Below are 16,024 nucleotides of genomic sequence, written 5' to 3' on the forward strand. Positions count from 1 at the left end.
CATCACAGCGTGAAGAAAATTGACGGGGTGAAACAGGCGAGAGAATGGAGGGTAGTCTTAGATAGGCCGAGTTGACACGTGGCTGTGTGGTTTTCAATCCACGTAGAATGATTAGCGAAAACTGGGGGTAGGGGTGGAAATTCCAACCCGACCAAGGGTCACAGCATCCCCCTTAAACAACTATCTTAGCATTAGCTCATCCACAGACGGACAAAATTTCAAACGACGTTCAAGCGGGATCATCAAATGAACCGAACCAGAAGAACTAGACCCTAGACTGGACCCAAACACATGTAGGTTTCCCCGCCGTCCCAGCACTTGTTCAACCACTCTAACACACTAAAATCCCTCAGCCGACACCCAACAGAGATTCAGCTTTACTCAGCTTAGCTTAGCTCAACTTAGCTTCACTCCCTCCGCCTTAAATCTCGACCAACCTCGGAACCTAGTCACTTGGCCTGACGAAGTTTTGTGTCAAAAGCGAAACGTTGCCCAGCAATAAATCCACCGATTGTCACCAAACGTTTTCGAAAACGATGCAGTGAGATGTTTTTTCGCTGAAGGGAAGAATAGGACGATGGATTAATGCCGGTAATGGGAAACTAATTCAGACAGGACTGCTTTGACTCAAAAATGTAATCGGTAGTTTATCACACGGCACGAAGCGGTACCAATATCAGCCTGACTGTTAGAAGGATTTCTCCTCCTGTCTCTGATTGGTTTTTATTGTTGGGTGGCATTAAAACTTATGCATTCAGGGTAGCGAAGGTAGCGAAATCCAATTAAGTATGGCGTCTACTTTTTATGAAGCATTCTTTCGTATAATAGTAGTGTGATAGTAGAGTTGACTAAATCTCATCATAGTGCATCAGTATTCGTGTTTTTGCAAATGATTCATTCAAAATTTCTCCACATTAAATCAGTCGCTTGGCAAAAGTCTGCTGAGGTCCGTACATCTTCTTTTTATGGAAAGTTAATCTGGTTAAGCAAGGAATCTTCGAGACCACGAAATCCGTTTTGCCTATTGAAAGTAGTGTCCAAGTTTATTGGGGGTTACTTTTGATTTTTCATGACCACCACAGCGACTTAAAGCAACCCAAATTAGTTTTGTAGCAGGATACAGGCTTGGCAGAATAGGTTGAATTCATTGGGAGAACGAAAAGTTGCTTGCTCCGCAAGTGGATCCTGTCTGTTAAACAAGTGTCATTATCAGCCGTTCCATTCAAAGAAGAGTCTTTATGTTTACTCCGTTTCTTTATTTTGAAAGGACAAAAGTCCATAAGGTACTGCCAGCGTTGGAGCACTTAAAACTCCCCCCCACAGGTTGGCTACATCCACCAGTTCAAAAACGCAGTCTCAGTGCCATCATTAGACGGCAGCCGGTATCAGGCCGCGGCTGCTCAAACTGATGGCGATAAAGATCACAAATGTTTGGTCCATCAATTGCATCGACTGATCGAATAGTTCAGCTTATTTTGTGCACCAGGAAATTGGCCTAATATCACGTTACACCCCAACATATCTCTTGCTTCGTTCATCTGTCTCTCTCATCAGCAGTGTTGTAAAGTATCGCGGTGATTTCCTGGTGGGAAAACGTCCAACCCAGCTTATATCTAATTGCTGATATTGCAGATCATTGTCATCACACACAGTCGTAACGTTGGTGGGAAACGTCCAACCCAGCTTATATCTAATTGCTGATATTGCAGATCATTGTCATCACACACAGTCGTAACGTTTAAACTTCAAAGACTCATAACATGTTTCAGCAACGACTTGAACAACAAGGCGCTTTGACTTACTGGCTGCCTCGAAGACTTCATCACTCTACTTTCCGTGATCTAACACAGGTCGTAGCATCTTGGTCGTTGACGTAACTGGATCAAGTACCGAGTCGTTCACTGTAAACAGGAAGATGTGTCCCCTAGTGGCACACCATATGCGTGAGCCATACCTCCACTTTCTCTGTTTATGGGGGCCCACTCCAGAGGCTGTACCGAACTTCATAAAATCAATATTTGCCGTGAGGAGTGAAAAAACAACAAGCGCATTCCAAGCTTTCGGCTCGAGAAAGCACCGTGCAGCAAAGTCATAGAGCAGTGGAAATCTCGAAGGCTTTGATGAGAAATTTGCTTTCTAAGGGTTCTTGCATTTGGCAGACTTTTAACCAGAAACCAGGTGATGAATGAAGATTTTATATTGATTTTACTAAATATCGCATGTCTTTTTTATTGATGACTACCATAAACCTGATTTAATCAGGGCGTCTTTGTCTAATCCAGTGAAAATGCCTGCCAACAGAACTGTGCTGGTGATTTTGGGGTATGGGGTGAATCTGGATTTAGTGATTACGTACTGCCATATCTGGTGTGGATGGAAGTGTCAAACTTGTTGCTGGGTAGGATTGTCCTCGCAGCAACTGGTGGGATCATGCTATGTTTTAGTTCACTTTATCATACATGAACAGTGTCAAAACACAAGCAGAACTGGTCGAACTAGGTGCCTAGATCCCGCACGGTTTGGACATGCTTTTATCGATTTGCGGTTATTCATTCTCTCATAGCCTTAATTCAAGCCTACTAAAATACCCTGAATAAAACTTTATAAGCTATACTCAGTTAAGAGTACAAACCATCGGATGCTGAAATGATTCCTTTTGACTTGGATCATCTGTTCTCTTTCCAATCCTGCCCAGGAACCGGACGTTTTACCTCCATAACATTCAGGGCAGGCTTGGATTTTAGCAGGCAGTAGTAACAATTTTATGCATAGATACGGTGAAACTTCAGTGGATGGATAAAATTAATTTAGGGACTTACAGTCACTATCTTAAGCACAAAAAATGAGGCTGATGAGGTCTCAGTTTTACGAGGAAACTTACTTGGAATTTATTGATCAGATTGTACTTGTGCAAGAGTTCAAAGGCGACGAATTTCAGAGCATGATTCTCACTCGCCTCATTCAGTGCGAACACATCGAAGGACCACGAATCAAGCCCCGCCTGTAAGGATAAAATCAAAGGTAAGAACGAGTAGAATGTAGACAGCATCACAAGATTCATACTTTATGCAGTGTTATGTAATATAGCGTTGAACACCGAGCACGTCTGCAAAGTACCATTATTCATGAGACAAAATGACTGGTTGTAGAAGACCGGTTGACCTAAAGTGAGCACTAATAAATCCATGCCGAAGGCACAAAGCAGATTTTCTCTTCACTGATGAGTTTGTCATTCTCTTCATAGAGAATACTCACAGTAGAAGTTTTGAATCTGGTCTTCCACGTGAAATAACTTGCACAGAGATTATCGGGACGAGGACATAAGACCAATGGGAAGGTGTCCACCTGGGGTTCAAACTCCGGAAGTTGGACTGGTAGTCTACCATCCGTCTAGTCGGCGGTGTGTATTTGCTCTGAATGCGTCAGGTGATGATCGTGACTAAGCCAGTGCTATTTGTTAGGCCTTATTTAAACTAACATGCATTTTTTATCGTTGACGGTGGAGCAGTTTTCAGGATCAGAAATTGAAAATCCAAGCAGAGGAAAACACCATGATATTCAAATGACTTGTATGCAGGTCCAGATTTCAAACACTGGACTAGGCACACAACAGGCGGTGCGCATTCTTCACTACAGTAAGAGTCAAGTTAACTTGAGTTTCTCGCTTCTTCAGTCCCCGTGATTAGACCTGATTAGACCAGAAAGTGGCGTATTTTATACTATATCTCGCCTGACGATGCTCTTATAGATTTGTCATAAGAGGAGGGCAACTATAATGGCAAAAAACATCTTTCGCCTCCTGATATCTCTTAGAGTATTGTGCGGTACAACAATGAGATTTCCTCAAGTTCCAATAGGATGACCGTCCCTGTTTAGTATCATTTTCTGGAAAACTGTCGACGTTGCTGACATATACTATATAGATATATGCATTAGTATATATATAGTTCTTCTCCGGATATTTGGCTTTGACGCACTTGTAAATCTTATTGATGTAGCCTCATTAAGTGCAGGCATGATCGTTCTGTCTCCTGGTGGGTTTTGACCTAATTTTGGGCCTACAAAAACCTGCACTCCGCACACTCAGTATGATCGTGTACCCTTTGGGGTAAGGATGACAAGTTGTTTAGTCCACCGACATGTTCACGAGACGGAATATTGGTTGGTTACGGTAGCAGATGGTGCTACTAAATATTCCGCTATCTGCGGTCTTTGTGACTAGTGCGTAGCCCCAAATTGATCGGTTTGAAGTCTGAAACCAGCTTTTTTCGAATAAAATTAACTTCCCCTCTACATGTGTAATGCCTGGGTGACTTCTGCATTCCACTTTGTTATTTCGGATGCGTCACTAGGGAGGCGCATTTGGTAGACTAACTTAATCCAGCTGAATGTTTAGAAGAGCCGTAAAATCGGCAATTCCAACTTCAAAGAAACCTCTGGATTATCTACATATTTCGGTTCAATCTGCAGTAGATGCAAGTTTGGTTGATTTGTAATTGTCATGGTATCTTGGTGGTTTGACTTCCCCCAATTCCAAGACAGTCTGCCTTTCCCGACAGTATTGCCTGATATCATGACGAATTGCAGAATACTTAAACCCTCTTTTGAGAGAAAAAATCCGACCGACAATGTCGACAGTTATGAATGTAACAAAATCGTCCTTTCTATCTTATATGTACTGCAAAGAAGTTATCGTCCTATGAGAATTAGGTGAGTTGTCGGTTGTGGGACTTGTAGAATTTGCGCTCAGGTCACTCTGGTGTGGAAAATCCTCTCCGCGCCCCGTCCCATTTATTCTGATGGGTCCCTAACAAAGTGAGAGCAGTGGGTTTGAGTTTGCTCTTGTTGGTGCGAATTATCATCACATATATTTTGCCCCATGCCGCGTTCGAACTCCGGACATCCAGAATGCGAGGCGAGTGTGTTACCATCATTCCACTAAGGCGAAATGGATGCTCCTGCATTACCAGGTCTGATCAGTCGATAGCGTTCAAGCTTGGGCAATGTGAATGGTTTGCATAATGCTTCAAACGACGACCCAGGTCAGGTCAGGTCATGTTCTGACAGAAAAATGACATTAGATAAGTTGAGCGGTCGCACGCATTCGTGTTTGGCACTAATCCGCAGCTATCAATCCTTGAAACAGTACTACTAACAGACCCAGCAACCTATCGCGAAAGGTTGAAAAATTGCTTCCGTTTTGTGAGGGTTTCTAGGGGGCAAAGGTGACCGAAAAATAACAAGAGCATTCATTATCTTGCGTTCCAAGGAATCAAACACTTGCACTTTGTTTTTTATTACAAGTTTATATATGTAAGCCAGATAATTCCCAATCGGGAAAACTAGACTGCATCTTTCTTGGAGGCATCTCTTCAGGTTAGCGGTCACAACTTCCAACTCCCTTCTGTGGTGTTTGTATGGATATCAAACACTCCGTTCCCAGAATTAGAGCAAACAGAGCATGGAGAAATGGGCGTTCCCGCACAAGTGACAAAAACTTTTCCAAAATGAACTCACTTTTAGCATCAAAAGTACATTTGGTGGAATGAGAAGGTTTGAGCAGCTGGACATGCGTCGATAGATTCTGCATCGGATAAAAAAATAGAGAATTCGATGTCAGTCATTGAATAATGTGATCTTGAAGATTAGGCAAGCACGAGAACAAAATGGACTGGAGTGGATAAATTAGCCGCAGATTATGGACACTTTTGAAACTGCTCTTACGAAGCGCGCACAGTTCACGAATATTTTTGTTGAAAGTCAAAAGACTATGCCTACAAGCTGGGCTCCAAAAGGATCAAAACGACAAAGGGTATTTTTCACCAGAAATAAACGTTTTGATATCGACCCAAACGAAACAAGCCGGCCCTTGTGCAACACTCTTGGTTGGAGTTTATAATAAACGAATGGTAAGCTTGAGCTTCATTTGCTTTTTCCGCCCAAACCACCTTAATTTGAAAAAGAGTTTTCCACTTCATAACTGCTTTCTTAGTTGAGTTCTTCAACTTCACTTGGACCGCTTCATGCAGGGGTTGCATAACCACAATAAATCGAATTCCTTCCTTTACTCTTGATCAGTTTGATAGCGTGGTGTTGGTTAGCTGAAAACAGAGCCGGCTTTTTGAATTTTGGCTTAGGTACTCAACCAAGATATCGAATCGTTTATACAAAAAAAAACGCAAATCTTACCAATTTGCGGCATGTTATTATGAAAGAGAGGAAGAAATGGAAGCTTTCGTGAATTCCGCATATGCAAATTTTTTTTAAAGAACATTAGCACGAAAGAAGAGCCAGACTACTTATACCGATCACAGGTTACACTTAGTGAAATTCTCGGTCATGCAACAGGAGTTTCTTCGTTTAATTAGGAAGAGACAGGGAAAGTTTGTAAATTAGTTGGTCAAAAGCATTGTCAGAAGTAAGCGAAAGGCTGTTCGAATTTCAGAGATTGAGCAACCTGTTGGAGAAATTTCTTTTCACTTACAAGCTGGGTCAACGAAGGTGTTGCAAGTTTTGTCGGTATGTGCAGGTGAGTGTTATGAATACCCGTAAGCTTGGGAAGGCCAAGTGATTTCCATTCCACGGAGGTTTTATTCGTTAGATGACTGACAACTGCAGACGGCCACATGTCAGCTCAGCTTATGTGGTACGTGAGCATTTCAAGCGTTCCCACGTGTTTCCACATGATAATGTGGAGGTTATTGCCAGGAGGTTTGAGCAAGTTCGTTTGGAATTTCTGCTAAGAGTTTAAAAACCCTATGATTCACTGAGTGCGGACGGTTTAATAAGGTCACCACGAACAGGATGTTTTTCCCGCCGGGTTATTGGGAAGGGAATCTGATAAAGTTGAATAACACAAACAAAATGCAGTCTCTTTTCTTAACTGTTTTTCTTCAGCGACGTCCTTAAAAGATCTGCATAAAGGCAAAACAAAGTCCTCTCGCTCCTAACTCTGCAGGTCGACAAAGTGACACTGTTGTATGAGTTGTTCGTGTAGACGAGCGCTTGTCAAAAAAACGTAAAAACCACTCGTTTGATGGTAGTACTACAGGGAAGGAAAGCGGGTCTCCAAACCCGGGAGACGACCTTGCAATCGTACACGGTAGTGATGGGTCTTGCATTCGATTATATTCTGGATATAAGCTTAGATTAGGCCTGAGGGCTTTGTAGTATTTAGACCAAGCAGCTTTCCTCGCAGAGGGTCATGTTACCGACGTAACTCTGTTTACTGAGATCGCGAGTGACCTTGTATCTGTGGGATAAGTGATCCCACAAAAACTTAGATAAAAGAGGTCGCATCGAGCAAAGGCATTAGTTTTATTGACGTTCATCAACCAGGATTCCTCGAGTGAGGTGTACTTCGGCTTGTATGCTTCCACGAGAGCTGACACTATAATTTTTCATACAATCCTAGAAAAATAAGAAGTAAACAAGGTCCTCGTGTGCCAAGTACTCCAGAATGGGTGCTACATCCTTACACTGAAAAACTGCAATGCAATATCGTCTTCTAGAGATGGTACCCTGTTAGTAAAGCCAATCTGTGCTGAAAGGCCGATGAGCACGGTACTATTGTTTTATTATTAATGGAAATCTCCAGTAGCGTGTACCTCACAAAGGTCTGCGGAGTCTACGGAGTCTCGGGTGGTAGTTTGAACACTTGAAAGTACAGCCAGTATTGCGATTAACTCGGACTCATCATTCAATAACGGTCACCTGTTGCTTGACTGGCACAAGGAGTAACGACTACTAAGAGGAAAGTTTCACTCATCAGCTATTCATCGACTGTTGAAAGTGTGTGGGAAAATTTCAGGGCCCTTATTCGATATTTCGTCCAAATAGTGAGGACGATCAATGTTGAAAGGCAGAGGAGCTCCGTACAGTTGTCTACTGCTGTTTAGAGCATAGGCTGAATTCATCCGTAGAAAGAAATCTCCAATAAAAATTCCAACTTCTACTCACTTTGTCATGACTAACGTCCACTTTTGCTGAGACCCCAGAAGACCGGCGTAAAGTAAAAAAAAGTAAAAATTTTCAACCTAACTGCCGTCCATTCTTCCAATCGATCAAATCCTCTCGGACAGGTATTGTCAGCCGGCGTCACAAATTCCAATCGAATGATCTGGAATGCGTCGGGTTATCTGAGTCTCTCTGGAATTCGGAGAACTGCCACTGCCACTGCCACCTGGAACTCAGGTCACAGAGGTTCAATATTGAATGGTAGTCATATACACCCTCATGGAAAATAGGACTGCATATGTTTGTGTCTTTCACCGTAAGTTCAAAACTTAGTGTTTCAGCGTTAAGCACAAGCATTTGGAGTAGAACATAGATTGTAGAACGTAAAAGGAGTTTCAAAATTGATTTCAACTCAAGAATGATATAGAGGAATCTTCATTATCTACAGTTGATAATCTCGCACATGCAACACAAACCAGATGGCTTTGACAGAAAACAACACAACCCAGTTTAGAGATTACAAAGAATGAAGTGGCTAGGCCCACTTCCAAAAGCTACAATCAAATTCTCATTTGCTTTCAAATTCAAACTCTATTTTATGGTAAAAGCAGCATTCCTGAAATCGTATGAACCAACCTTTTTCCAAGAAAGACTCACTTTCGAGAAATACACTCATTTGCAAATCAGTGCGGTTTAGACGAGCGACTCAACTGAATCTCTCGTTTATGATATTCTACGACTGAATGTGCTGCACACAGGCCGCCTCATGTTCGAGATATCGCAGTATATTTTCATAAAGGAAACTGCTCACAAGGTTGCTAAAAACTCTTCGGCAGCCCACGACCAGTTTCACCCCTTTTGAAGCTCATCAGGTAGATACGGTCCCCGGATTTCTATCACCGGCCGGCAATCGTTCGGTCGTGTCAAATTACCGGCCGGTGACTCTGTTGCCAGTGATCTCCAAAGTTCTTGAGCGACTGGTGGCAAACAAAATCATTAAACACTTAGAGGATACGGTCCCCGGATTTCTATCAACCTGAAGAGCCCCAAGAAGGGCGAAACCGGTCGTGGGTTGTCGAAGAATTTTCAGCAACCTTGTGAGTAGCTTCCTTTGTGAAAAACTCACTTTATTCTTTCTGAATAAAATAGTCCACGAGCAAACTCCTTCACAGAAAGTACACCCTCCCCCCAAAAAATTCAACCAAAGATTTTTGTGTGCCTTTTTCTTCTCCAGGTAAATCTCTGCTCCTCAAATACCAACATGACGCCAGCTATGGCACTCTTTAGATTTCACCTTCAACTCAGATGGATGAGCTGCACTACGCGTGTGTTTTGAGTAGGGGTCCGTAGTTTATAGACAGAATTTCAAGGACAGTGGAAACACTGAGAACAAAGTAAGAGACCGACGTTTCACTGAGCCTTCAGAAAAATCTGAATGCCACCTTTGAATCCAGTTATGTGGTTGAATTTCAGCTACCTGATATTTTGTGAATCAAGTAGGGGAAGATGAAGCGGAATTCCTATCAGTCGACAAGAATCATCAAGACCAACCCGTTTCTCGCCTGTCGCCCCTATGAGGCCTAGGTCCCAGGGTCCGTTGTCTAACCTAACCATGAAGTTCACCTTGCTTGAGGGCTCAGGGTTTATCTAGCGTGACTCAATAGACGAGTTCGTCACTTATCATAAAATGTCATGACTGAATGATTCAGCGGAGTTTTAGAAATCTCCGATTACCATCGAACAAACATGGTGACTGTTGAGTAAATACACTGATTCGGGATGGCCCATGAATGTTCACTCACAAAAGTCGTCAACATTACCGAAGTGCTGCTGGTTTAGCCAGTTTTTAGTTTTTCTCTGTTCTTCAAAAAAGAACGAATCAAGTTGCAAAGACCTGTGTGATTGAGCATACGACTCAAGTGAGGTAAAGCTCTTCCTCTCTTCCCTGAAATTCAAACACTTATTTAATGCGATCAAAGTTGTTCTTTTGGGGCAGCACTGGTATGCAAACCTTGCACTTTCACCAACATTGATAGTAGGGAACAAGAAACTCTGGCACGGCTGAAACTTTCTGTCCTGACTATGAACCACAGGAATCTGTCTCAAGTAAGTGGAGTAAGGGACAGATTTTCTAGCTGAGCTAAATATGTCGTTATCCATGGGCCTAATTTTTGCTGGAGTTCGCGAAGAATACTGATTCGATCCTGCTAACGGTGATGTACATCAACAAGGCCACNTTCGATCCTGCTAACGGTGATGTACATCAGCAAGATAACCAGATGTGTTTAATTCACCTCCATTTGTAGGCATGAGTGTACTGTTGTTGAGTGTCTTTTTATTATAGACTTTTTTCGCACCATGTCTCTGTCTCCTTACCATTCACCATTTGACATGTAAGCCTAGTGTCGGCAATTACTAGTGGTCTAGTTTTTTAAATTCTGTCCAAACTGGCATATACAACAGCGTCCATTAAACCAGTAAGTGGTGCATAAACCATATACGATGACCAGCTGTACCACAATTATCAGCGCCTGTGCGTCAGTACAGCAGCAGTTAAGCGGATAAACTGACGCATTACAAGAGTAGGATCGATATTCATCAATTAGGAGCTATAGAATTTTGTGTTTGAATTTATCCTTCTGGGTTTCGTCGAGTTGTGGGCGGTATATAGGCTTGAGTCTAAAACTTTCAGGCATCCAAGTCATCACACAGTCCTTCGTGTTTTTGTTGTCGTTTCCAATAGGTGGGGGGTGGATGGATATGCTGCCTCCCAGAAGACAAAATTGAAAGCTGCATTTAGGTACATAGTCATTTCTTAAGAGACAGGAAAGTTCGCAAAAATAATCTGATGAGGAACGCTGGCTGTGAACTCTTTTTGGAGATGGCCTGGCTTAGAGGACCGTGTGGTGAAATCGGTCGGGAATAGCAGCCTATCACTTCATGCCATGATACATTTTGGAACATTTAGCTTTCAAAACCTGTGGAACACAGGCAACGAAAGAGATTTACCCGTCTATTCTGGGACAAAAACCCAGGAGTAGCTGAAAAACGTAACACTAAACTCGACGTAAAAATAATTTACTTGTTCAATAAGATGAAAAATACTTGGAACCGACTGAGTAGTCATCGTTTCCGAATAAGTCTTGTGGCAGTCGGTAGATTCATTGCTGGGCAACTTTCGCTTTTGACACAAAGCCTCGTCAGGCCAATTGACTAGGTTCCGAGGTAGGTCGAGTTTTAAGGCGGAAGGAGGATCAATCAGCTAAGTCAAGCTAAATCTCTGTTGGGTGTCGGCCCAGGAATTATTGTGTATTAGGGTAGGTGAAGAAATGTTGGGCCGATGGAGATAACTACATGTGTTTGGGTCAAGCCTAGGGTCTAGTTCTTCTAGTTCGGTCCATTTGATGATCCCTCTTGAAAGTCGTTTGAACTTTCTGTCCTTCTGTGCGGATGAGCTAGTGCCAAGATATAATCGTAATGCACTACTCATAGAGTTGTTGAAAATCCGTCAACAGCCCATTGGGATGTGTGTATAAAATTAACTGCAACGATTGCACTAAGGTCTACATAGGACAGATTGCCAGGGAATAGCACGCCAGAATTGGCGAGCATAGAAGAAGAATAAACAAACCACCATGAAATGCAGAATAATACCAAACGCTAGTCAAATACTTCAAGATGGCGGTATATGCCTTAGACACGGGACATAGAATAGATCTGGTGAACCTGGAGGTTTTAAGACGGGAACTGTAATTCACACTACAGCGGCTGATAGCCGAGGCGGTGGAAATTACCAAGCATCGCAGTGTGAATGGAATCGAGGGTGTGGAACTGGCGAGCGTATGGAAAGCAGTCATAGATAAGCCGAGTTGACAAGTGACCGTGTGGTTGTCAATCCACGTAGAATTATTAGCAAACCTGGGGGCTAGGGGTGGAAATCCCAACCCGAACAAGGGTCACAGCATCCCCCTTAAACAACTATCTTAGCATTAGCTCATCCACAGACGAACGAAAAGTTCAAATGACGTTCAAGAGGGATCATCAAATGGACCGAACCAGAAGAATTAGACCCTAGGCTTGATTTGGCATAATGTAAGTTTCACCCATACCAAATAGTAATTGTGAGATTAGAGATTTAAGGTTTACTTTTTCGCCTTTGCGCAGTCATTGAGACGCTAATTTGTATCCTTGACGCATTTTCGCCACCCAGTCCTAAAAACTCAAAAATGGAAATAATTTAGAGTTATATTATGATCATTAGCAGTGCGTTATTGAAATTGATTTTCTTACTGTTGTCCTCGTAACCTCCTTGAGTTGAAAACGGTAGAGATTTGAGTAAACCGAGGTCCAACAAGTCCTTTTGAGAGATATGCTTATTTGCAACGATGAGTTTTCAGCAACCTTGTGAATAGTTTCCTTATGACAGTCTTTTTTGAATTATGAATTCATCGTGTGTGCGCGTCGAAGTATACACAACAATAAACTGGACAGAACCAAAAGTGTATTCCTAAAGGAATCAGTCATATCGAGGACTTTCAAAATTCTACCGAGATGGGATCTGATGGTTTGATCATGCAATAAGTCTGGTTTCAAGGTCTGAAATTTCCTTGAAACCTATTCGGTTCTTTTTAATTTTTTTCCATAGGAATTCAGTCCTGTAATTGAAACCAATCTATACTGAAAGGCCGTCAACCACTGCACACCTGGTTTATCCTTATTGGAATTCGTTAGCAGTACGCACCTAGAGAAACGCCATGGAGTTTCCAACCCGCGATCTCCCGACTATTAGTCTGAACTTCTAACCGTTCGGCCAACAGAAGCTGACCACGTGGGGACTTAATGACTGCCTCATTGAGTGACGACTTGTCGATCCGTCTTGTTCAAGGCCAACGATCTGAGAGGATTGACAAAACTACGGAATTTTGGATGAACGAATTTCTTCACTCCTTCAAATTACCACAGACACTGTGTGCTGGATATGAAGACAGAAGTTTTCCCATACAGTGAAGAGGCTCGTGATAGCAACAATCAGGATATGGTTCAAGAACAATGATACGCACTTGCATTGAGNCGCACTTGCATTGAGGTCATACGTCCCTGGAGATTTTCGAAATCAACGCTAACAATGATCTTCAACATAGATGGAACCAATGTGTAATAAGGGTGTCAGTTTTTCGGCACGGAATAGCCTTTTTTGTAGAAAAGGTTTTGGTTGAAACTTATTACCCATAACATTGCAGCTTGGATGTTTGATGGATGAAAACTCCCTTGTACACTTTCCCTTTGACAGTTAAAACCCGAGGCTTACAGCAGCATAGGGAGCAGGGGAATAAGTTTTTTGGACAAATTGCTGATTAGTGAGAACAAGACCGCATTTCGGAGTTCGCAAAAAATTTCTTCAGAAGCCCGAACTTGTCCGTATGAACCTGCGTCAGTTTGGTGCCAGTATATCCCATGCTGTGACTAATGAGTCACGTGACTTTGTGTGTCAGTTTTTTATATGAGCGCTGTAGAGCAGAAGCAGTGTATGGTGGTATCTTTGTCCCCTGTCCGCCCACTCAGCTGATGCAGTAAAGTGCAGGCAAGTCCACGGCAGAAATGGGTGCCCTCATCAAAAGCGTGCGCACCGAAAGCGCATTCATCAAGGATGTAAAAGACAGCGGTCCATCAACTCCGCAGTTTTTGGACTGTGGGTCCTCGGTTTGACGTGTTCTTCGAAAGTGCACCTACCTGTAATCACCTATTCCGGAACACCGCAGGTTAAGTTAGTTCATTTTGACTAAATTAGACACAAACCGATACCAACTCTGTAAAGAACTTTTGTGGTTAACTGGAATGCTAGGGGTAAATTTGAGTACACATATTGGAGATATCAAATCAAATCAAATCAAACTTTTTCGCCTTTGCGCAGTCATTGAGACGCTAATTTGTATCCTTGACGCATTTTCGCCACCCAGTCCTAAAAACTCAAAAATGGAAATAATTTAGAGTTATATTATGACCATTAGCAGTGCGTTATTGAAATTGATTTTCTTACTGATGTCCTCGTAACCTCCTTGAGTTGAAAACGGTAGAGATTTGAGTAAACCGAGGTCCAACAAGTCCTTTTGAGAGATATGCTTATTTGCAACGATGAGTTTTCAGCAACCTTGTGAATAGTTTCCTTATGACAGTCTTTTTTGAATTATGAATTCATCGTGTGTGCGCGTCGAAGTATACACAACAATAAACTGGACAGAACCAAAAGTGTATTCCTAAAGGAATCAGTCATATCGAGGACTTTCAAAATTCTACCGAGATGGGATCTGATGGTTTGATCATGCAATAAGTCTGGTTTCAAGGTCTGAAATTTCCTTGAAACCTATTCGGTTCTTTTTAATTTTTTTCCATAGGAATTCAGTCCTGTAATTGAAACCAATCTATACTGAAAGGCCGTCAACCACTGCACACCTGGTTTATCCTTATTGGAATTCGTTAGCAGTACGCACCTAGAGAAACGCCATGGAGTTTCCAACCCGCGATCTCCCGACTATTAGTCTGAACTTCTAACCGTTCGGCCAACAGAAGCTGACCACGTGGGGACTTAATGACTGCCTCATTGAGTGACGACTTATCGATCCGTCTTGTTCAAGGCCAACGATCTGAGAGGATTGACAAAACTACGGAATTTTGGATGAACGAATTTCTTCACTCCTTCAAATTACCACAGACACTGTGTGCTGGATATGAAGACAGAAGTTTTCCCATACAGTAAAGAGGCTCGTGATAGCAACAATCAGGATATGGTTCAAGAACAATCAAAGTGTGGATGATACACACTTGCATTGAGGTCATACGTCCCTGGAGATTTTCGAAATCAACGCTAACAATGATCTTCAACATAGATGGAACCAATGTGTAATAAGGGTGTCAGTTTTTCGGCACGGAATAGCCTTTTTTGTAGAAAAGGTTTTGGTTGAAACTTATTACCCATAAAATTGCAGCTTGGATGTTTGATGGATCAAAACTCCCTTGTACGCTCTCCCTTTGACAGCTAAAACCCGAGGCTTACAGCAGCATAGTGTACAGAGGAATAGGTTTTTGGGGCAAAATGTTGATTAGTGAAAACAAGACCGCATTTCGGGGTTCGCAAAAAATTTCTTCAGAAGCCCGAACTTGTCCGTATGAACCTGCGTCAGTTTGGTGCCAGTATATCCCATGCTGTGACTAATGAGTCACGTGACTTTGTGTGTCAGTTTTTTATATGAGCGCTGTAGAGCAGAAGCAGTGTATGGTGGTATCTTTGTCCCCTGTCCGCCCACTCAGCTGATGCAGTAAAGTGCAGGCAAGTCCACGGCAGAAATGGGTGCCCTCATCAAAAGCGTGCGCACCGAAAGCGCATTCATCAAGGATGTAAAAGACAGCGGTCCATCAACTCCGCAGTTTTTGGACTGTGGGTCCTCGGTTTGACGTGTTCTTCGAAAGTGCACCTACCTGTAATCACCTATTCCGGAACACCGCAGGTTAAGTTAGTTCATTTTGACTAAATTAGACACAAACCGATACCAACTCTGTAAAGAACTTTTGTGGTTAACTGGAATGCTAGGGGTAAATTTGAGTACACATATTGGAGATATCAAATCAAATCAAATCAAACGAAATCAAATCAAATCAAACCAAACCAAATCAAATCAAATCAAGTCAAATCAAATCAGATCAAATGTGAGAACACTAAGCTCAAAACTTTCAGGCAACCTGAAGGAACCACGATATTGGTAATATTTCCATGTTGGACAGCCTAGGCAGGATCCATCGAGAACTCAGGGTGGGATTCGAACAACAGACCTCCTGCTCAATTACTCGTACCCTACTAGATAAACTCCTCCGAGGTCATGCACAACTTACGTACTTTGAAGTCCGATACATCCTTTGAAGTAGACAAGTAACAGTGTTGTAAATTTGATAGAGAAAAATACATATAAGTAGACTAATTCAGCAGTCACAATGATTTGTAAATCATGTAGGTTCATTTAATACTCTATAAAATTGCTGGACTGAAAACAGTCCCCTGGCAACAGATCGCCTCTCT

At 42.4% G+C, this 16,024-nt stretch overlaps 2 protein-coding genes across 2 annotated transcripts in view; one reads left to right on the forward strand and one right to left on the reverse strand.

Moving 5' to 3' along the window:
* T265_14545 (hypothetical protein) overlaps positions 1-3,001 on the reverse strand; it is a gene marked incomplete at both ends in the record, with an annotated part of 20,531 nt that extends 17,530 nt beyond the window's left edge. Inside the window, one exon of the mRNA XM_009174141.1 lies at positions 2,882-3,001. Coding sequence (XP_009172405.1) covers positions 2,882-3,001 — 120 coding nt within the window. The remainder of the gene's footprint in view (positions 1-2,881) is intronic.
* Positions 1-16,024, forward strand: part of T265_08355 (hypothetical protein) — a gene marked incomplete at both ends in the record, with an annotated part of 85,433 nt that overhangs the window by 48,114 nt on the left and 21,295 nt on the right. The window lies entirely within an intron of this gene.

The sequence above is a fragment of the Opisthorchis viverrini genome (genome assembly GCF_000715545.1).
Source record: "Opisthorchis viverrini unplaced genomic scaffold opera_v5_212, whole genome shotgun sequence".
Taxonomy (NCBI): domain Eukaryota; kingdom Metazoa; phylum Platyhelminthes; class Trematoda; order Opisthorchiida; family Opisthorchiidae; genus Opisthorchis; species Opisthorchis viverrini.